The sequence below is a fragment of the Etheostoma cragini genome, chromosome 3 (assembly GCF_013103735.1).
Source record: "Etheostoma cragini isolate CJK2018 chromosome 3, CSU_Ecrag_1.0, whole genome shotgun sequence".
Taxonomy (NCBI): domain Eukaryota; kingdom Metazoa; phylum Chordata; class Actinopteri; order Perciformes; family Percidae; genus Etheostoma; species Etheostoma cragini.
Window position 1 is genome coordinate 13,791,196 of NC_048409.1, and position 20,959 is coordinate 13,812,154.

Here is a 20,959-nt window from a genome sequence, read left to right on the forward strand (position 1 = left end):
GAGTACCTAATTGAGTATTTTTGCATAAAAGTAATTTGCGCTTACACAGGTGGGCTCCACAGTGCTGCTTGTAGACAAAAAATCAGACAGACGAAATCAGACAAAGAGCTTATACTGTATGTAATTGGTTTCATTTAGAGGGCAATAGCTGTTGGTGCTCGAAATGAAACATTATAAATGAACCCCTATACTCCCATTGGTCTGTTAGTTGCCAACCCTACTTTAGCCACTTCCTCTCCCACTGGTTACTAGTCCAAACCGATACATTACAGCCCATAGCTGCTTACGCACAGCTAGCCTTTCTGTCCAAGCCAAAGCTTTTAATCTCTTTCCCTTTTTTCCCCTGCACACTGGTACCCTGTGCGCTCTCAGTCATATAGGAAGTCAACTATAGGTCACAGAAATTAATTTAATATACTGTAACTGTAATGGTTTACTTGATTACTTGACCTTTCTGCCTCTACTGCATGCAGCCTCGTGGAGAGCGTGAATGGCAACTGTCCTTGTTCATTATTTCGACCTCCATTGTTTTTTATGATTGGACCTAATTCTGCATCTAATTTGATTTCATGCAAAAGCTTACTATATACCAATTAACAGGAAAAGTGGAAAAAAATATTATAAAATCTCTTATCTGTTATATCAGTACACAGCCCTGTGCCACTCTGTTGACAATGCATGGGTGTCAGAGTTTGTGCTTTCATACAATGTTGATCTGAATGTTTACATGCAAATGAGATTTGTATAATTATATTGTTATCAGTTTAGGGCAGGAAAACCTAGCCTTATCGCATCAAAATCCCTTTATTTACTGTCCCAGTCACCTTTTTCATCTTTTCCAAATTACACGGGCGGCAGTAAATGTTGCCTGGGGCAAAGACATCAACGCTGAAATTGAGCAACATTCAATTTCAATTAATCTTGGCACTCACTTTGTGGGGGCGATGTTTGAGATTTTGTATGTGCTTTTTTCACGTCCTAATTAGGTAATCTTCACCTCTACAAGTAAGAGTAAGTGTTTAACCTCTCGCCACCTTGTTCAGCAAAAGCCCATATTTGGTTTGCTTGTGTGTATTGAACATGGGCTTAAGGTGGTCACGGTCTTTGTTGCAGGTTTTAATGATTTAAACCCTATTCTGTGTGTGTGTGTGTTTGTGTGTGTGTGTGTGTGTTTTTCAGGGACGTAGGCCAGGCTACTTCTCCTTCCTGGATCCCTTCTCCCCTGGTGTCTGGCTCTTCATGCTTCTTGCCTACTTGGCTGTCAGCTGTGTCCTCTTTCTGGTGGCCAGGTAAAGAGCTCACCACTAAAAGACATTTTACAGATGAGAGAGAGCAATAGAGAAAACAACTAGAGACAAACAAAGAGGATAGAATACAGAGAATAAAACTGTTAAAAGGTTTTTTTGGGGGTTATACAGCGGAGGAAGTAGGTGTCTGTTCTCTTGCCTTTCTACACTCTCTATCAAGAGACATTCATCTCCCTGTGTTGGGTCTCCAGCGTCATACTGGCACCTACTGGTCAGGGAGGGAACTGGCCCGGCAGCTGTGCAAATCGTTATTCCTCATACAATTGAATTGTTTTTGTTGTTTTTTAAATCACTGCATGTTATGAAGAAGCTCTATCAAATTATGGTATTATGTAACACCTTCTGGAATCAAATTATCAGTTGCTAGACAGGTAGATGTATTACATGTTTGACGAGAGTTCTGTGGGTCTATACCGTAATTTAATTGAGTGGTGTGATTTGTCATGACAATATGGATAATATACACTTTCTGTTATTCTGAGGTTTGTTTAAAACAGTATTTCCTCTTCAATCTTACTGGGCATGAATGTGCATTAAAGGATAGGTTCACATTTTTTCAGGTCTGTCCTAAAACAATACTCAAATGCCGAAATCTATATTTGCTGTAATTTTTCTTGACACAGTTTTATTGATTTAATTATTGTTCAGAATTCTGAATTTGACAAATCAACTGGGATATTTACCAAAGTTACAGTCTTTGTAGTATGAACTTTTGGTATGAGCGTTCTTCTCTGTGTTGTTTTTCCTGCACCCCAGCCCAACAAGTAAATGCAGTCCGGGGAAACATAAAGAGGAAATTTCCTTCTATAAATGTAAAAGATACCCACTTGATTTAGGGATGGATTTTTTTTTTTTGAACCAGATTGAACAGTAAGAATGTTTAAGGGAACAGTAACTCTTTCATTGTGAATTTTGTTTTAAGGCTGTATTATTATGACTTTTTTTTTAAAGTTTTAAGATAGAGACTGTTGCACACAACAATTGTCACAATGCTTTAGATTCATGCAGAATCATTTGAACATACCAATTACATTGCCTTCACCAACAGTGTTGAAGTAGGCTGCACATGGGGAATGAGAAGCAGGTTGGTTCTCTCTGGAGAACCAAGGTGACTTTGTGCTCAGTTGACTGTTGTTTTGCTCTGTGTCTGTCTCTCCTTTTCTTTCTCCATTTCGTTCGCTCCCTCACTCCCTAAAGTTTTACTCTTTTCAGAATACTTAATCCCACTTTCATTTCCAGTCTTATTGGCTGGATTCCTTCTCTCTCTCTCTCTCTCTCTCTCTGTGTTGTCTGAACCCATTGTCTCGTTCTCCCCAGATTGACACCTTATGAGTGGTACAACCCCCACCCGTGTCTAAAGGGTCGCTGTAACCTGCTAATCAACCAGTACTCACTTGGTAACAGTTTCTGGTTCCCTGTTGGAGGCTTCATGCAGCAAGGCTCCACCATTGCTCCCAGAGCTCTTTCCACACGTTGTGTCAGCGGAGTGTGGTTAGTATTGGCTACAGAGACACACAAAGAGTGCATTTGCATGTTTTCAGCTTTCAAAACCTCTCAGGCATTACACATTAAATTGACACATTCAATTCTGTTCTGTGATCAAGCTTCATTCCAGATTTCTAGGACATCAGGGTTTAAGATTAGATAGTGATCCCATCTGCGATTGTGTATACTTGAGAGATTGTCTGTGTATGTCTGCCTTTGCCGCTAAAATTTCACTTCCTTTTACCAAACCAAGCATTGTCAGCTTTATCCATACCCACCCACCCACCCACCCATTCATGCATCCACCCCGCCATCCACTGATAATCCTGCAGTGTCTTTTTCTCTAATTTTCAGCCGGGCAATCTATCTTCATACACCAGCCTGACCATTTGCATTTTATAGGTGAATACATATGTTCTTGTCTCCTGCCTTCCCTCTACAGGTGGGCCTTCACATTAATCATCATCTCATCCTACACCGCCAACCTGGCTGCCTTCCTAACTGTCCAGAGGATGGAGGTACCGATAGAGTCAGTCGACGATCTGGCAGATCAGACGGCGATAGAGTATGGCACCATGCACGGAGGGTCCACAATGACTTTCTTCCAGGTCAGAGGTTACACACTTCATTACATATGATATGTCATTGTTTCGCAGCCACACACACACACACACACACAGTCACCCAAGTGCCTGCAGCAATCAGTGGGCCATCAGTGAAGTTGTCCTCCTCATCACCTTCCTGTCCTTTGTGTCCTTCCTCCTCAAACCAAAGGTTTTATCTGTTTCCTGTCTGTTCCTTCCCACAACCATTTAGTATCCGTATTCTCAGGGAGATGGGACACTGTCCAGGTCCCCAAGAGAGGCACACCCTATACTCTTGCATCTTCTAAAGATTTGACCTCAGAGAGAGAATTAGAGTGAGAGAGTGTGAGAAACAGAGAACGAGTGTGATACAGGGAGAAGGACAGTGAAGGATGATGTGGAGGGAAGGAAATAGAAACATTAGCCTTGTCTTTCTTTGTGCTTTTATCTCCACTGGACCTTGAATAACTCAAGGAAGACGGGCCAAGACAAAGTAGAGGACAGGTGGATAAGTTAAGCGAAGATTCTGTTGCAAACTACTCAAATTTAAAAAGATTGGCTAAAGAAAAGCATTCACATTTTACTGCAGAAAACCTTTTGGAGAATTTAAATAAATCCATCAGTCAAAACAATGAAATAGAATAACAAATGAAAACCAATCTCGCCTTTGCAAAACTGAGAAATTATGTATCTGCGACTGCTAGACTTTGTTTACTCTTTCTCTCACATCTGAATGTGTCTGTGGCTCCTAATTGTGTCTCGCCACTCTGCAGAACTCTCGCTACCAGACATACCAGCGTATGTGGAACTTCATGCACTCAAAACAGCCCAGTGTGTTTGTGAAGAGCACAGAGGAAGGGATCGCCCGTGTCCTCAACTCCAACTATGCTTACTTGCTTGAGAGCACCATGAACGAGTACTACCGTCAGAGGAACTGCAACCTGACTCAGATTGGAGGACTGCTGGACACCAAGGGCTACGGGATTGGCATGCCTGTGGGTGAGTGGAGAATGATGGACTGGAGAATTAGATGGGGGAAACAATAAATAAAAACAATGGAAGAGAAAAGGAGAATTTACAATGAAATAACAATAATACCCCAGCCAACCAGTAACAGAGTCCTGTGACTCCTGTGACTTGGTGACCTATGTTTACAAAGAATTTCTATCTGTTTATTTCGCCGCTGCTTGGAGTGTTTTTGACGTTATTGGAGAAGTAGATGGGAAAGGGAGTTCAGTGTAAAATAAACACAGCAGAGGACAAAACTAATGGTTTTTCTTAGGTACACTGTATAATTCATTTTGAAGCTAAGAAGGGGGGATAAAGAGCAGGGGCATTGGTGGAGGATACACCATAAACATCACATTGGAGAGATAAATTAAAAACTGCAGCGTCAGCAAAGCCATTAAGTGCTATTGTGGGGGGGAAAGGATGCAAAAAGTGAGAAACTAAAAGAGACATACAGCCAGACCGTAATAGAGTGGCTGTTTCCATGCTGTGATGGGAGAAGGGAGGACGATAGGAAGGGAATTTAAAATATTGTTCCTTTTCAATGTGGAACTCTTGCTGAATGACTGGCGTGCTGTTCTGAGAGTATAAAAACAGGGTTTACTTACCCTTTGATGTCAGCTAGAGTCAATCTCTAGACAAGGAAAAAACACACCTTGAAGTAAACAAGATTAATTTCATTTCCTTTGATATTTAGAAGATAAATATTCCCACTCTTTAGTAGCTTAGGTCGCATACTGCATAATTTGATGTTACTTGTAGAACACTGTGAAATCCTTGTAAGCTATTTAATCTTAAATTTAACATCTTCCTTTTTTGGTGAAACAAAGTTTTCTAATGGAGTGACATCATTTTCCATTCAAAGTCATGAACATATCATTTAATTTGACACAGTGAGTGTGTTTGAACTCTAAACAAGTAGATTTTTTCGTCTAAAGGTTCCGTTTTAAGTTGGAATACGTCATTAAGAGATTTTTTGCATTGTGCAGGTGTGAGCTTTGCTCCTTTCTTCCCTACAGGATCAGTGTACCGAGATGAGTTTGACCTGGCCATCCTCAAAATGCAGGAGGACAATCGTTTGGAGATCCTCAAGAGGAAGTGGTGGGATGGTGGCAAGTGTCCGAAGGAGGAGGACCACCGTGCCAAAGGTTTGTCCCCAGTTAATCCCCATCTGCGTGTTCTTCAGCTCAATTTCAGCTTGCAAGACTGTGGGTTTGGAACAACATTTCAATTTAGTTGCCTCGTTCATATCCTTCTTTCGTTCATCTCTCACTTCCCCTACCACATCCTGTTGTCTCCAGGTCTGGGCATGGAGAACATCGGCGGCATCTTCGTGGTGCTGGTGTGTGGCCTGCTGGTGGCTATCTTCATGGCAGTGCTGGAGTTTGTCTGGATGTTAAGACAGGCCCCAGGAAATGAGGTGAGAGAGGGCTATCTAACCTGCATCTGCTTTGTCTCTCTCTCCCCTCCCTGCTGGCACCCTCCCCCTCGTGGAGCTGCTAGGCTTTCTCACAGAGCACAGCTATTACAGAAAGTGTAGCAGGTGGCTTTTTCTTCCTCTGGGTTCCACTGGACACCCATCCTTCCTCTGTCCAGCTTATGTGACATGATCATCACAAATCCAAAGATATACCTCACTTATTCCTTACTCAGAGTACATGCATATATGGATTATTTTCTATTTAAAGCAGTAGAAGACGCACGGAGCACCCCTGGGGTCGGCTGAGACAAAAAAACTAAACCGTGTGCACGGAATAAAGATCCGTTCTCTCGGTTTAAAACTGTTTGCATGGATTCATGATCTGTTCTCCTCGGTAGTGAGAGAGACAGTAATCAAAAGCAACAGTCTGCTTAGGGACCATCTATTAACTACAATTCCCCACAAAAGTATTTATTATTCTAATGATTTAATGAGGTAGTGTCTCCAAACTTACCTCAATTATAACTTGTCTCTTGCTATTTGTACAACAGCATTTACTTTAAAAAAATAAGTTTGGAGACACTACCTTATTTAATCATTAGATTAATACAGAATTTTGTATTAGTGTTGTAGTAGACGGTCCCTAAGCACCGCCGGCTGCTACTAGAGAGCAATCTTATTTCTCCAGGTTGGAGGACGGCTCTTTCAGATTTGAAAATGAGTTTGTAGCTTGTTTTTAACTTTACTACGTTAGGAAAGACGCGTCATTTGTGAAGTTTCAATCTGTGAATATCTTTCTAACTTTGCTCACGTTTATAAAACCGAGGGCACAGATTATGAATCCATGCGCATGGTTAATAAAACCGAGGGAATAGATTTGTATTCTGTGCGTAATTTAGTTGCTTTTTCTCAGCTGACCCCAAGGGGACTCCGTAAAGACTCATAAATATATATATACAGTATATTTCATAAAATATTGTACACAGTATAGAATATTGAATGTAGTTCGATCTGATTGGTGTTGAATACATTACAGGGTGCTGCAATGAGATGTGGTTGTAGTTTTCTCATAGCCTTAATCCAATCATCATTTTACTTAAAAGATGCTTGGCATTATGTGCACATCTTCGCTCCGTTGTCAGAGACCAGAAGTCATTCATTGCTTTAGAGATGAATAAAGACAATAATCGATTTGTTGTGGTCGAAGATTTCTACTTAACATAGATTTAAAAAACACCTATAAGTATTTCCCTGTAAAAAGTCACGCAAATAGTGTGTTATTATTATAATCCTAAAAACGATATAAATGATAAATCAAAACTATATACGTACAGTCTAAAATCATATACATTTCAATGTAGCTTATTCTGGAGTGGGGACTAGAAAGCGATATGAGGAGTGTGTCCAGTCTTGTCACAGAGCTCCTGCTATTTGAAGAGGCAATTTCTTCAGGAAAAATAAAAGGCCAATTTAAAGAAAATAATCTGTTCTGTAACCAAAATAGCTTGGCTAGGCTGTTCTTACGGCGGGGACACTGTTAACTAGAAATGATTGAGTAGAGAAAGATGTACATGCAGTGTTATAATTATTTCTGATGTGTTTCCTTTAAAAGATACTTAATAATTGTCTTTTCTAATGGACTCCGCACTGTGATTTTAATTCAATAAACATTCAGAATGTGAAAGTCAAAACCTCATGTGATTTCTTCTTTTTGAGCAGCATAGATAGATTTTTCACCCTGTGTGTGTGTGTGTGTGTGTGTGTGTGTGTTAGATAATTAGCCTTTCAACTGAGTTTCACTGTCATGTCTGTCATTGTAATGGATAATTCCTGTGTTATGTCTGAATGTGTCTAAAAATTAAGTTTAAAATGGCATATGTATAAATAGATCTGTTGTGATTTTCACTAATAGTTGTTAAAGCTACACCAACCATCTCCCGTTTTTTTTCCACTGGACACTGATTCTAATGATTAAATGTATTTGTTATATGTCTGTGATGTTTATCAGTTTGTCCTGATTAAGTCAGTCAGTCAGTGAGTTGTCTGGCCTCTTTCCCTTTCTCTCCCCCTCTTATCCCCCTCTCCCCTATCTTTTTTTCTCCCTGTGTGTGTGCTCACAGCAGTCAGTGTGTGAGGAGATGCTACGGGAGCTCCATGGGATCGTCCTGTGTCGCGACAGCCTGCAGGTGAGGCGCCGGCGGACGGCTTCGATGCTGCGGCCGCGGCCCCTACCCCTGGAGGAGCGTCGGGCACGAGCTGCCGCCGTCAGCCTCAGCAACGGAAAGCTGTGCGGGGGCACCGGACTGCCTGAACCCCTCTCTCACAGACTAGCACAGGAGGCTGCCCTGGTTGCGAGGGGGTGCAGCCACATCCGCATATGCCCCGAGTGCCGTCGCTTCCAGGGACTGAGGATGCGTCCTGCAGGGGCCACGGGGGCCCTCCCTTCACCCACGCACAGTGAGGAGAGCATAGAGTGGGACAAGACCACAAATAGCAGTGAACCTGAATAACGGCCAGCGATTCCAACAGGACTAACTTTCCCACCTCGCCTCTCTACTTTCCAGGGATCAATGATCACATCGTATTTTTATTCCGCCAGTTGGGGCTTGATCTTAAAGGCCAGGACAGTGCTTTGTTTTGCCCTTGAGGCAACAGCCAGTAGTCAGTTTTGGTGTCTCCATGGATGATTTTTTTTCTTTGGTTGTAGGAGAAACTAATGAGTCTGTTTCATTGTGGTTTGTACCTGTTGGCCCTTAGTACTGTGTCAAACAGGACAGACAAAAACAGCTACGGGGCATTTGTACTATGCAGTATTTTCAGTCATTTATCATTGTGCTGTTTCTTTTTTTCCCTTTTAAATTATTTCTGTCCTCTGTTGGATTATCAATACTAAATATTGTTATTCTATTGTTCTTTAAAAAAAAAAATCCTTTTTTATCTGACAAATTACTGTATGAACATGTATTGGCTCTGAAGAGCTGCAAAGATGAACCGACTAATGCTAGGTCATTCTTCAAATCCTTTTATTTTGAAAGTGCCAAAAAACCATAAGTACTACCTTGTGGCTCAAAAAAGCACCACAGCCTTGAGAAGACAACAAACTCAAATGAACCAAGAAAACAAAGAGTAACATACAGACACACGGACTTCTTTTATAGTAGTGATATTCTATTAAAAAATGTTTTAATTGTTGGTATCTCTGAAAGCCAGAGATGCATGTCCTGAGGTGTGGGCAGGTGCTCATTGAATGATTAATTGCTGTGGTGGCCGAATAGCTGAAAGAATGATGTCCTGTTTTGAATACCTGCTTAAATACATGATGGCTTCACACACAATGGCACCCATTAATTTCCTTCTTTCTCTGTTTCTTGACATTTCTTTCTCCTCTGTCTGTCCTACATCTTTGACACCATGGCAAATGTATTGTCTCATCATTTGTCCTTTTTATGATCTCTCACTTAAAAATAAACACACAGTCTCCTGCACAGTCTGTGAGACATCAGAGGTATATGTACTGTGTGTGTGAATGAAACCCAGCTGACATCAGAACCAAGCGAAAACATGAAGTCCCTGGTAAAGCAAAACAAGAAATTAGATCTGCAGTCTGCAGATTTGATTCTTTTAGAATCTTTTAGATTTGATTCTTTTAGAATGTCAAGCATTTAACCCTTTACTGAATGTGATGTGTTACACACTGCTTTAAAGAGTATGTTAATTCAATCGGTTGAGATGCTCTCTGTGATTTTTGTTCTTTTGTTTTTTGCAAAAACCCAAACCAAGCTCAGAATATATGACCCGGGTGTTTAAAATAGAGATTTTGAATGCAAACTGATAAAGAATCAAACTGAACTAGTTGGTTGTATTCATGGAGAGAATGGATAACAGGATCTGTAAGTTACTTTCTGCATATACTGTGACACGCCTTGGTATTTTCCAACTGGTTTGACGGTGTTATTGAATATGAAAGGCTGACTGTTAAACAGTGGGAATCAACGGTCAGCCACCTGTCTTCGCGGTTTCTTTTTTATGTTTGATGTGTCCATCATTTTAAATCTGCCCATCAGGGTCTGTCAGTCACCATCCCTCAGAACTAGGCCACCAACTCAACACAGCTTGAAGGTAGAGCTGCCATAGCTCTCTTGTACTTTTATTAGCCACGTTCATCTTTGTTATATTTCACCTGCAGGCAGGATGTCATGGTTAGATATTCTCTACATACGCTCTGTACCTGGAAAGAGGAGTGAATGTTAAATTGGAGGAGTCCGACCCATCGATCATTCACCATGCTTTTTTCTTATCTTATTGTCATAAGGTAACAACCTCATTGTTGTGACATGTCACAAAATCCAAATAGATCACAATACCTACACACAAATCCAAACTTCCATTCAAATCTCTCTGTGACACAGTAAGAAGCCACCACACATATTTACAATTCTCCCTTACAAAAATATTTTATTTACCGAAACACAAGAAAAAAGAATCTAGTAATAATAACAATCCAAAAAACAGAGGAAAATGTATCCATAGAACTGAGATAGTAGATAGACATTAAGAGTACAACCCCCTTTAAGGGAAAAAATAAACGAGTTAATCCTAACAAAATCTGCCTGAAAGTTCAGCATAACCGTCATTTGGATAAATCTCCATGTTGGTGCCGAAAAGCCCTCTTGAGTAACCTTTACTCTCTAATAGTAGTAACTGTGATAATTCATGGAAAAATAATTTAAATATAGGGGTGATGAATTATTATGAATCATAATCAGTGTCCTGCATTTGTAAAAGGGGTTCTGTAGAATCCTAATAGGAACATTTAGTTTGGACTCACAAGTAAGTTGTCACACTGTATCCTTGTTATTGAATCATTCTTTCTCTTTTGTTTTCCATTTCATATGCACATTGCATTAATGACCCGTGATTGTTACGCTGTTTCAGGAGCTGGTAAACGTGAAACTGTGGTGGATCAACCGCTGACAGACCTGGAGGGAACTGCAGCGCAATTGTACTAATACAGAGTCTTCAGTGAATTAATGGTTCTGAACAATTGGGTGACTGGAATCACAAATGAGTGGAATTTCTATTTGAGAGTTTTTCTTCCCACATTTTCAATATCCATTCAATCAATTGCTAAAAAGTGTTTTAGGACTTTTGATTGAGGTCTGCAGTGTGTCTGTCTGTGTGAGTTTGAACTCCCACAATAACACATTGAGGTTTGAAACAGCATTGAATCTTGATTTGGCACCGAATAGAGATCAATGGGAGTCACTAAGGCATTACGTCATCTGCTGGAGTGGCAATGCACCTAATCCAAGTAATAAACTATTATACTGAACTATATATATATATATATATATATATATATATATATAAATATATATATATATAGTTCAGTATAATAGTTTATTACTTGGATTAGGTGCAAGTAATATATATATATACATATAGTTCAGTATATGTCTATTTGCCATTTAGACAAATAGACATAATGGGCACAGATTGTGAGCAAGAAAAAGTCACATACAGTCAGTGTTAACTTGTCATATTTCTTTCTAAAATAACTTGTTAAAGGCCAATTGTCATGCGAAAGCAAAGAAAAAAAAAAGACCAACATTTCATTACCGGTTATATAAAAAGAAGTCTCTATCCATTTGCTGAATGTCACTAAGAAACCATGAGAGAGTAAGAAGGCTCTCCTTGCACCCAATGCTAACTTCTTAAACACTATAAACATTTACAGGGGTGTTAAATCAAGCGTAGTTGGAATGAGATTGCCAATTACCTTGAAGGCATGGAGAGCAGTAGAGTAAGAATTAAAACAAATCCCACTGAAACATTGGGCAACCTTTGCTGGGAGACCACTGAGAGTGACGGCAGGGTTTGGCTGCTATATTTTATATGCTTTATTTTCTCATGTTTACATTTTTATTCCATTATAAATACATTTCTTAAAAAACCTCCGTCCTATGGGGTTCTGGTTTTGTCTCTTCTTTGACCTTCTGAGCTGTTTAGATCTATCATGCTAAATGGCATCTGAGTGCACTTTGTTTTTCCAGTTTTATTATTTAACCGGGAGAAATATTCAGACAGTGCACTTGGTTAGTTGTGACATCATACACATGCATGGAAGCAGGATGAGGATGTCTGGGTTTCTAGCTGAGTAAACATGAAGATTGTTGAGTGAACCAGTCGTTTATCTCCCATAACTGAATTAATGTCCGCACACTTGTGAAATCGTAAACCGCTTTGAATGAGTATGGGTGAGAAGTCTAATGGGGGCTAATGAGTTTAACAAATCACTCTTGGTATTAAGGCATCTGCTCACCTATAATCCATCAGTCCATCATCCTTCAGTAGATATATCTCTCTTCTCAGGATAGTGACTGAAAACACAACCTGCATCTGATTTACTGTTTAATTTAGGCTGCCTCTCTCTCTCCTCTCTGAGTGCCTGTCTCACACTCATTCCACTGCAGCATTAAAGATGACAAGTTGTTATTTTGCAGTGTGTCACCAACGTGCATGTCATAGTGCATATCCCCAGCACCCACCCACATAACTCTTACAAGAGTGACACACTTGCATCAACACTCGCCACCACCTGTGTGTCACTGCTGTGTCAAGTTTATTTCATCGTGCTCATGCTTCTTCTTCTCCTTCTGCCTCTGGTGCTTCAGGTTCATAAATCCAGCACATACTTACCCACCACTGCCTAAGTCCTGTTGGATTTATGGAGCCCATGATGAACATTGAGTGCCTGCAGTGGTGTGTGAAAATCTGCTTGACTCCTCAAGCTTACCCAGTTGTAGCACATTGCAATACCAATTTCCGTGTTGTTGATTGTAATTCTGCGAGGATTTAGGAATTATAGTGTAGAGTCTGATGCACTTTGCCACGCTAGCAGCTCACAGCCCATACACTTGAAGAGTGACTTCTTTATCAATCCATTCAAGGTAAATACATGTTTTTGGGCATTTTGATCACGTAAAATTCCTATTTGTCAAGCCTCACAGTCTAGCTCTAAAAAGTCAAGACATGAAACCTTGGATTTTAAAAACATTTGGCATATTTTGGGTCTATAACTCTGCATTCAGTATGATTTTATTGCTTTCCAATAGCAATTGTTAAATGTATTGATTACATGCTGCATCCCTTTGTCAAACAGTTTCTTTCCCCTCTCCTCCTCCCAGATTTCCAAAGGTTAACAGCGTACACATCCGCCCCCTAACCACTAATGAGCACCGGATCTAATTAAAAGACGTAACAGACTCAGTGTACACTACCATATTCACAGTGGGACTGGTGCACATCAAGTGAGAGGTTTCCTATTGATTTGCTGGCAGTTAATTGCAAAAGTTATTGTACTGTGTTTATAGAAAGGGTATTCAGATAGCAAGAATTGTCTCCCAGGTGAAAGGCTGCCAAGGCTGTTAAACAGCCTTTTGTTCACTGACAGCTGTCATTGAACAGATTGACCCAAACATCTTGGCATTGTTTGTCTTTCAGATAAATAAAATACTTCATCTATTTTTTGCTCTGTTCCGTCATTATTCATTCCGGCCTTGATTGAAGTCCCAACACAGATGGGGGAGCATGGTATGTGTGTGTGTGTCATACCACTTGCCTCCGTGAAAATCACAGTGTGGGCATCTTGATTCATCAGCTGGAGGCCATCTCCTTGTATTACCCAAAAGCTAAACAGACGCAGCAGACATTGGAAGTGCAGCTGCCAGCAATCATTGTCAGATATTCATCAAAATGAAAGCAGCCACCTTTTTTTGTGGAAATTGATCATTTGGGTTCTGTGTAACAGAGACATATTTTTACAGATAAAACTGTCAAAAAAACTTTGTTACGTTGAATGTTAGTACAAAAAGACTTTGTTGACCTTGGATTAGAGTTCCAAAGATTGAAGTGTCTAAAGACATCATTCATATTCCATATTGACTCCGCTTTTCTAAAGAACCATCTGTCTTAAATGCATCGATGGCAGCAGACAAACGTTAGCAGGGTTCAAATGAGAAGCAGTTCATTAATAACAATGAGCACTGTCTTGTCCACGGTGAACATGATTAATGATTAGTTGGTAAACCTGTTGAAAAAAAGTATATACTGTACACCATAGGTACATACTACTCCTGGGATTGAAAAGTAACTATACGTGCATTCAATCAAATATTGTGCTTCTCCACAGCATTTGAGAAGAATATTTTACTTTTAACTCTACTGCATTTATTTAAACATTTAATTTCACCCTTGAGGGATTAATAAAGTTCTTCTTATTGATATTGGACAGCTATAGTTACTAGTTACCTTTTAGATGTTGGGGCCCTTGTAACTTGAGCTGTTTTCATTTCAATCAAAGAGACATTTCCCCTTTAAACATCCCTGTGATCCACCCAGATATGAATGTATTACTGTAAATGGAGAGATGTCAGAGTGAGGGGGCTGCCCATGGACAGGCGGGGCGAGCATTTAGGGGGTTGGTGCCTTGCTTAAGGGGACTTTGGCATCTCTAGCTACCAGTCCACTTGTTCCGTGCAGGAGCTTAAATGTGATCCTCCTGTTTCCTAGCCAAGTTCATACAGACTGAGCTACCGCCATCCCACAAACTGTGCAACCACGTTTAATTGGTTGGAAAGAAAGTTTAACAAAAACTAAATGGAGTTGCAGGCTTTTAAAAAAAACTGTTTTATACTCCATTAATCATCTCATGACCCCTAGTCTTGTGACCCTTTGGAGGGGGACAGACCCCCAGGTTGGAAACCACTAGATTAAAATACCTGGCTAATGTGTGTAGCTGCCCCTTGACCATGCTACAACCATAAATGCTACATGTACATGTGCATTTATGCATTAACAATCTAATAATGTAATAATATTTTAGTCACAGGAGCCATGAAACACATCTGGCTGATAAGACTGCTGTACTGAATATTAAACTTGACTTCATACTTTAAATTAAATGCAGTACTTTTACTTGTGATGGTGTATTTTTACATTGCTGTATTGTTACTTTCACTTAAGTACTTACTGAGTTCTTCTTTACCACTGGGCATTTTTATAGTAACTTTTCCATAAGGGCGATATAACTATAAGACACACTGCTTATAAATAACTGTTCCTGTGTTCACCCACCAACAGGTGCACTATGCTTATCTCATTTTGAGCTCTGAGACGCCTGTAGTTAACCCTATTAAACCCAAAACAAACAGAAACGCACACTCTGAGGGAAAAAACTCCTTGTGGTTTAAGGAGAAAATATTGGTTTTCAGATAGACGCCTCTTGAGTTAGTGAGTTGTCAGAGTACAGAATTATCTTCATCCCAGAGTATGTGATTCATTACCTCATAGATGAGAGGCTAAAAAAAGCTACACTGGGCCATTAAAAAGACGCAGAAATGACAGCCGTGGAAGTAAAATCTGTTTATCTGGCTCCCCACAGGAGTAGTCAGGTTGTATTGATGCTGGACAGCTACGACATAGCTCTTGCATCATTAACTGTTATTTAGCTTCTTTTTTTTTGTTATAATCTATTGCTAGTCAACCTCATTTTGAACTTTACTTATTATATTTTCCTTTCTCATGATTAATGTTATCTCGTAGTTGTGGTTTGAATGAAAACTGCCACCAGTATTACTACAGTTTAGCAGTGGTGGTGGTGGAGTTTCTGATGTCTCTGTGGTTAATGTGGCCATTACCTTGTGCTCTCTCGCCTGTTACCATATTTGGCATGTGGTCCACTGACTCAGCATAAAACCCATTCTGAGAAAATTTGTATCATTACTAACACGCCTGTAGTAAGATCATGGTGGTCTTTACTGCTGTGTAAATGTACAGTACAGTGTACTCGCAAAACAGAATCATTAATTTCATACCATGTTACTGTAGTCGTCACATACTACTTTTATTTGACTAAAGAAATATCTTGTAAAACAACAAAGTATACCATGTGTTTACACATAAGAAATACTCTTAAAAACTATCTAAGACATTCTGGCCACCATGTCCCCGACCGTAAACAGTCATTTGCTACATCTAGTGGGCACTACACAAAATTACAGACACCACATGGTGAGCTACTGAATACATATCACTCAGTCTATTTTGTACTCTGATGGTAAAATATTATATAATAAGAACATCCGTCTGTGTGTTAGGCATACTAAATTGTGAGTTGCAAATTGATGCTGTCGTGCACATCACTTTCAATTGAACCAAACAGATGCGGTAGTCGGATCAAATAGAACTGAGATGGAGATACAACATATGAACAACAAAATGTGTCTCAATGAGAAAAGAAGCTGCTTTCATTTGTCTTTTAGATGTGCAGTGCATCCAGGCCAAAATCCGAGAGCAGTTCCTTGTAATTCTGATGAAGGGTTGTGCTCTTGTCCTCCCATCCCTGTCGAGTCACAGACAGCTGGGAGGTCAGGCTGTCGAGAGTCTCCTGCAGGAAACATTAGTAAAAATGAGATGCAAGTTAAAATTGTGCCTTTAAATCACCCAGTTGTCTAACATGATATCCCTCCCCTCTTAACCACCTTTAACTCTGATGAGTTTTAGAAGCGGCGCTGATGGAGACGAGGCATAATTAGATTATGTGTCATAGTAGGAAGGACAGAAATAATGATAATTGCATATTAAAATCCTAGTCCTTTAATCACAGGCTGAGCCATCAAACAGGTCTCCAGGCTTGACTACTTATCTTTAAAGATCTGCATACTGAAAATTTGCATCTACTATCTGTGCTCAGCAAATAATGGCCTGTACCTATGAAAGGTCCATACAGACCCCCATTCCTCATACATTATGTCTTAGTGGGAGATTCTGCTACCTCACAAACCTTAGTCCTATTGTCCTTGGTTGAAGTAAAAGCATAACATTGTACGACACTATTGTGTATGTGGTAAATTTGAGGACTTGTGAACACTGCTTGAAACAGCTCTACAGTAGAAAAAAAAATCCAGTAGCACAAAGAAAATATGTCCCTTAAACCAGCCACAGAAGACCTTCCTGTGCTTCATTTTGGATCCTTTATAGGCTATCACTTCTTATTGTACTGATTCATCATAATTTAACCTGCAGATTGTTGTTCTGTGGCTCTGTAACACCAGAAAGTCCTAACAAATCATTGGAAAACTAATAGTCTGAGGCTGTTTTCAGCAGAGTGTTGTCTGTTAACGCTAAAATGATGGTGTAGTGTTGTACAATGTTGTGTTAACCTATAAGTTTATTGGCTTGAAAAAATATAGCACCAGAAAAGCGGATTACAGCGCTGTACCTGTGTTTATTATGCCAGTTTAAATACATAGTTATCTTTCTGTTTGACACAGACTTTGCATTCTAAAGGGGTTTAAGACCTGCTGTGCCCTTGAAAGTCTATATGTAGATTTTTAGATTTTCTGACTTTGGTGAAAAAGGTCATAGTCTGCATATATTTTAATCAGGATTGTCCCATTAGTCTACAATTTTGAAAGCTGATACAATCATATAAATGTTCCTTGACTAGCATCTTTAAGTCACAATGCATATAATTGATCTTAGACTGGTCATTTTAGACCAAGTCATCTGCTCAACATGTGCAATGGATCAGCCACAAAATAATACCAAACTACATTAATGTAAGTTAGTATGGAAAATTGTGAAGGGGGGCAATGCTGTCCCTTTAAAGGAGAATTCTGGGCGATTTTAACACATTGCTCTGTTGTTTTTAAATTTGGAGTGCTGTCAGTAGCAAGAACAATGAAAACAATCGGTGCTGTCTACACCGAGTTATCCTCCTGCTAGAGTTAGGACCCACCAGGCTTAAACAGGGCAAGTTTTAAACTTGTTTTCGGCCTCGAAACATGCTCGATGTGAAGATAGGCATGATTCTACTAGTGTGGACTTCACTGGAAAACAAGAAATAAACAGAGGTATGTGCACTGGCTGAGTTAACACAACTTTTATGATTTTAACACATCTCAGAAATCTGAAATTGAGCGATATTCTCCTTTAACAGTGACAGCGCCACACGGGGCAAAAGGTTCATCCTGACCGGCTTGGCACAGACCTGGATATGCAGGTTTACAGTTCAAAGGGGCCTTAAAGATCAATGTAGGTCAACCCTCCAAAGGCCCGTTAGTAATGCCTGTTCAGAGCTTTTTTTTAATCAGTTTGTGTTAGCTTATGTTGTAACTCACATGCAGGATCTTCTCGTAGTCTGTTTCCATGTTGTTCAGCTTATGTTGGAGGTCAGCTATGATGGCGTCCTTCTCCTGTTGTACCTGCTCACGTTCTCTTTTCTCTTTCCTTAGCTCCTCCTGACACAGCACTAGGCAGAAAAATGTACACAGGCATGCCACTACATTTAACTTGTGAACTAACTGGCACTATTATGTCTTTATTCATTCAACTATAGACATTTAAATCAAATATATTCATACCAAGATCTTCCTTCAGCTGGCTGACCTCCTTCTCCATTCTCTTCGCCTTGTTGGTCAGCTCTGTCTGCATGGTTTTGTACTGGCGACTGAGGTCTAGAATGGCATTTGTGTCAAAAATGTCAGACTCGGCTTTCATTGCTGATTCACTTTGTAAGACTAATGCATCAATTAGCTTATGCACCCAGCTAATTAGACTTTTTGTTCCTCAAGAATTACCCTAACCTTGGCAAACACGACCCTTGTCCTCACTCCCAAAGGTATCCACGCTTTATCTCAGGTTACTAAAGGAGAGGCTAATTGTTGATTCATGCCTCGTCTGTACCGTACCAGAGTTGACGTCCCTGTGGTCTTGTCTCTCATGCTGCAACTTCTGCTCCATGTCTTTCAGGCGTCTCCTCAGGTCAATTCTATCAGACTGGACCTTTCTTACAGACTCACACTGTAAGGCTGTGGTAATCACACAAACACATGCATGCATGAATTTATACACCAGTGGTAGATTTGTTTTCTGAAGCAGAAAGCAATGACCCTTTGTAAAAAAAAATTAAAATCACCAATTACAGTTCTGTCATCAATATTTTACAAAGGTGAACTAAAGCCATGGTGAGAAATGCTCAAGTATCCAATTATGCTTCAACATATTGTGTTAGTTGGTGCAGATGGTGCTGGACTTGCTTCCACTGGAGGGTGAAGTATTACCCTCCACGTTATTATATAAGTCCTGCATTCTTAGTTTCTTACCCAAATAGACGTATAATAGTTTTATCAGCAAAAACTATTTAACTACAAGTACTGAGAAAGAAACATGGCCGTTTGGACGGGACTTCATTACTGGATAATTATCACAGAATGAATCAACAAATGTGCGTGTGGCTTTTTACTGTTGTAGTTGGGCTAATTCAAACTATTTGATAGTGTGATCTATAGCCATGCATTTATTTTTTACCATATCATACAGTGTGTTTTGTACAAAAAATACAATATTTCCCTCTGAAATGTAGTGGAGTAGGAGAAGAAAACAGCATAAGATAGAAATATTACCCATATACGTTATAGTACCTTAAAATAAGGCTGAAGAACAGTACTTACCACCACTGCAAGCTACATTGTAAAAACGTACAATGTAGAAATAAGTCATAATTACACCATTAGATGAATAGAGAATAGAAAATGTCTTTCCCCTACAAAATGAACTCGTTATGAGCCTCAGTATGTGGTCTCGCAAAATGGAAATATCAAGGAAAAGTGCTAGTAGGCAGACCACTACAGTGATAGCAGTATTTAGATCTTGTACTTAAGGAAAATTAATAATACACTGTAAAATATAATCTGTTACAAGTAAAAGTCTGGCATTGAAATTGTTACTTAAGTAAAAGTATGTAGGTATCATCGGGAGTAAGTAAAAGAACTAAAGGCAGAAAAATCCTCACATTTTAGAAACTGGAAACAATCAAAACAGTTCTCTTAATGAACTGTTTAATTGGCTTCTTATTACAGTTGTAGTAGGCCTGCAAATTGTTGGGTATTAATTTGAAATAGAACATCATATTCTATAAATTTGGAGCAAGAATCTTAAATATTAATGTGTAAAGAAACTACTATCTAAAGCTGTCAGATTGATCTAGTGGAGTAGAAGTAAAAAGTGGCATGAACAGAAAATGTATACTTAAGTACAGTAGGCTACATTCCACCATTGCTAGCTGACCACTAAACTGAGATGTACTTATGTATTTCTTGGTAATGTTGATAGCACATAGTGTTAGTATTAGTGAATTAGTCAGTCAACAGAAAATTAATAACAGTAACTGTAGGCGATAAAGCATATAACAAATAAAATAACAAATAATTATTATAATAAAAATACTAATTAGTTGCGGCCCTAGAACAAATGATACATCAGACATTAGCACAGTGTTAGACATGATAGAGTAGGGATTTGTGCTCTTAAAATATTAATAGGAGCGTTATTTGTTTTTTACCTTTTACAGTATATGGTTTTTACACAAGTACCCAGGAGTTTGGCCCTGGATGTGATATACCCTACACATGAATTACAAAGAGCTAATGGGTAGTTTGACCTAAACATAGTCTACATTACATAACTCAATTTAAAATTGCTGCTCACCAATGTGATCCTGTAGAATGGCTACATCCAGAGTACTGCGCCTATACTTGGCTTCCAAGTCATTTTCACCTGCAAAAATACAAATAGTTGTAAACCAATTTAGCATCACTAATGCCCAAATTCTAAATAATTTCAAGGGTAAAGTTACTTTTTTGTGGATTCTTTTTTGTGATCTTTTTCGTTTTTTTCTTTGGAGGCATGGTAGCTTGCTGTGAGGCTGCCTGTTCAGACCTTTGAGCACATGAACTATACACTCAATACATACAGGGATGAGTCTTTTTGCTGGGCACTGGTTGCTGAGTGAGTTGCCATGGGACAAACTGTCCAGCTTGATTGATTTTAGTAACAGCCAATCACAACTTGACTGGGTCACCGTTGCCTTTCAAGTTCATGCACACAGGATCTTTACTTGAGGTAAGACATGTCAACGCGTCCTTAGTTGTCATGGGTGACAAAGGCCCGCGCTGGGGGAATTCAGGACTGCATTTAGCATCCCTTTAACATTTTGTGAATGCTGTACAGGCAGAGGCGCGCACCCGACTACATTCATCATGGCTCGTGAACGCGTACAGGGAAGGCGTGGAGTTTGGGTTTTGAGGAGTGGG

The 20,959-nt window shown here is 39.6% G+C and overlaps 2 protein-coding genes across 5 annotated transcripts in view; one reads left to right on the forward strand and one right to left on the reverse strand.

Annotated features, from left to right (window-relative positions):
* grik4 (glutamate receptor, ionotropic, kainate 4) overlaps positions 1–9,312 on the forward strand; it is a 288,509-nt gene extending 279,197 nt beyond the window's left edge. For 2 of the 3 annotated variants that reach the window (XM_034867139.1, XM_034867141.1), the window contains 7 exons: positions 1,180–1,289; positions 2,625–2,798; positions 3,235–3,400; positions 4,150–4,375; positions 5,404–5,532; positions 5,686–5,804; positions 7,925–9,312. In XM_034867139.1, coding sequence (XP_034723030.1) covers positions 1,180–1,289; positions 2,625–2,798; positions 3,235–3,400; positions 4,150–4,375; positions 5,404–5,532; positions 5,686–5,804; positions 7,925–8,314 — 1,314 coding nt within the window. In that variant the 3' untranslated portion in view covers positions 8,315–9,312. The remainder of the gene's footprint in view (positions 1–1,179; positions 1,290–2,624; positions 2,799–3,234; positions 3,401–4,149; positions 4,376–5,403; positions 5,533–5,685; positions 5,805–7,924) is intronic. The other variant, XM_034867140.1, reaches the window with a different exon arrangement.
* Positions 9,313–15,562: 6,250 nt separating this feature from the next.
* On the reverse strand, positions 15,563–20,927 carry ccdc153 (coiled-coil domain containing 153). Of its 2 annotated transcripts, none has more exons than XM_034862649.1 (6): positions 20,503–20,927; positions 20,355–20,423; positions 18,557–18,676; positions 18,230–18,322; positions 17,987–18,117; positions 15,563–16,251 (listed from the first exon to the last, which is right to left on the reverse strand). In XM_034862649.1, the coding sequence occupies exons 1-6, from the start codon at positions 20,552–20,554 to the stop codon at positions 16,123–16,125; spliced, it is 594 nt and encodes a 197-aa protein (XP_034718540.1). In that variant the 5' UTR covers positions 20,555–20,927; the 3' UTR covers positions 15,563–16,122. The 2 variants fall into 2 exon arrangements, with proteins under 2 accessions (XP_034718540.1, XP_034718532.1); XM_034862641.1 differs by having other exon boundaries at positions 15,624–16,251; positions 20,355–20,426; positions 20,503–20,923.
* Between the last annotated feature and the right edge of the window lie 32 nt (positions 20,928–20,959).

Excerpts from the sequence above, each read along its gene's own strand:
- ccdc153 (XM_034862641.1), bottom strand. The coding sequence starts at position 20,554 with ATGCCTCCAAAGAAAAAAACGAAAAAGATCACAAAAAAGAATCCACAA. Across the intron at positions 18,677-20,354 it reads CATTCTACAGGATCACATTG|CCTTACAGTGTGAGTCTGTA; the intron begins GTGAGCAGCAAT and ends TGATTACCACAG. Across the intron at positions 18,118-18,229 it reads CCAGCTGAAGGAAGATCTTG|TGCTGTGTCAGGAGGAGCTA; the intron begins GTATGAATATAT and ends TTTTCTGCCTAG.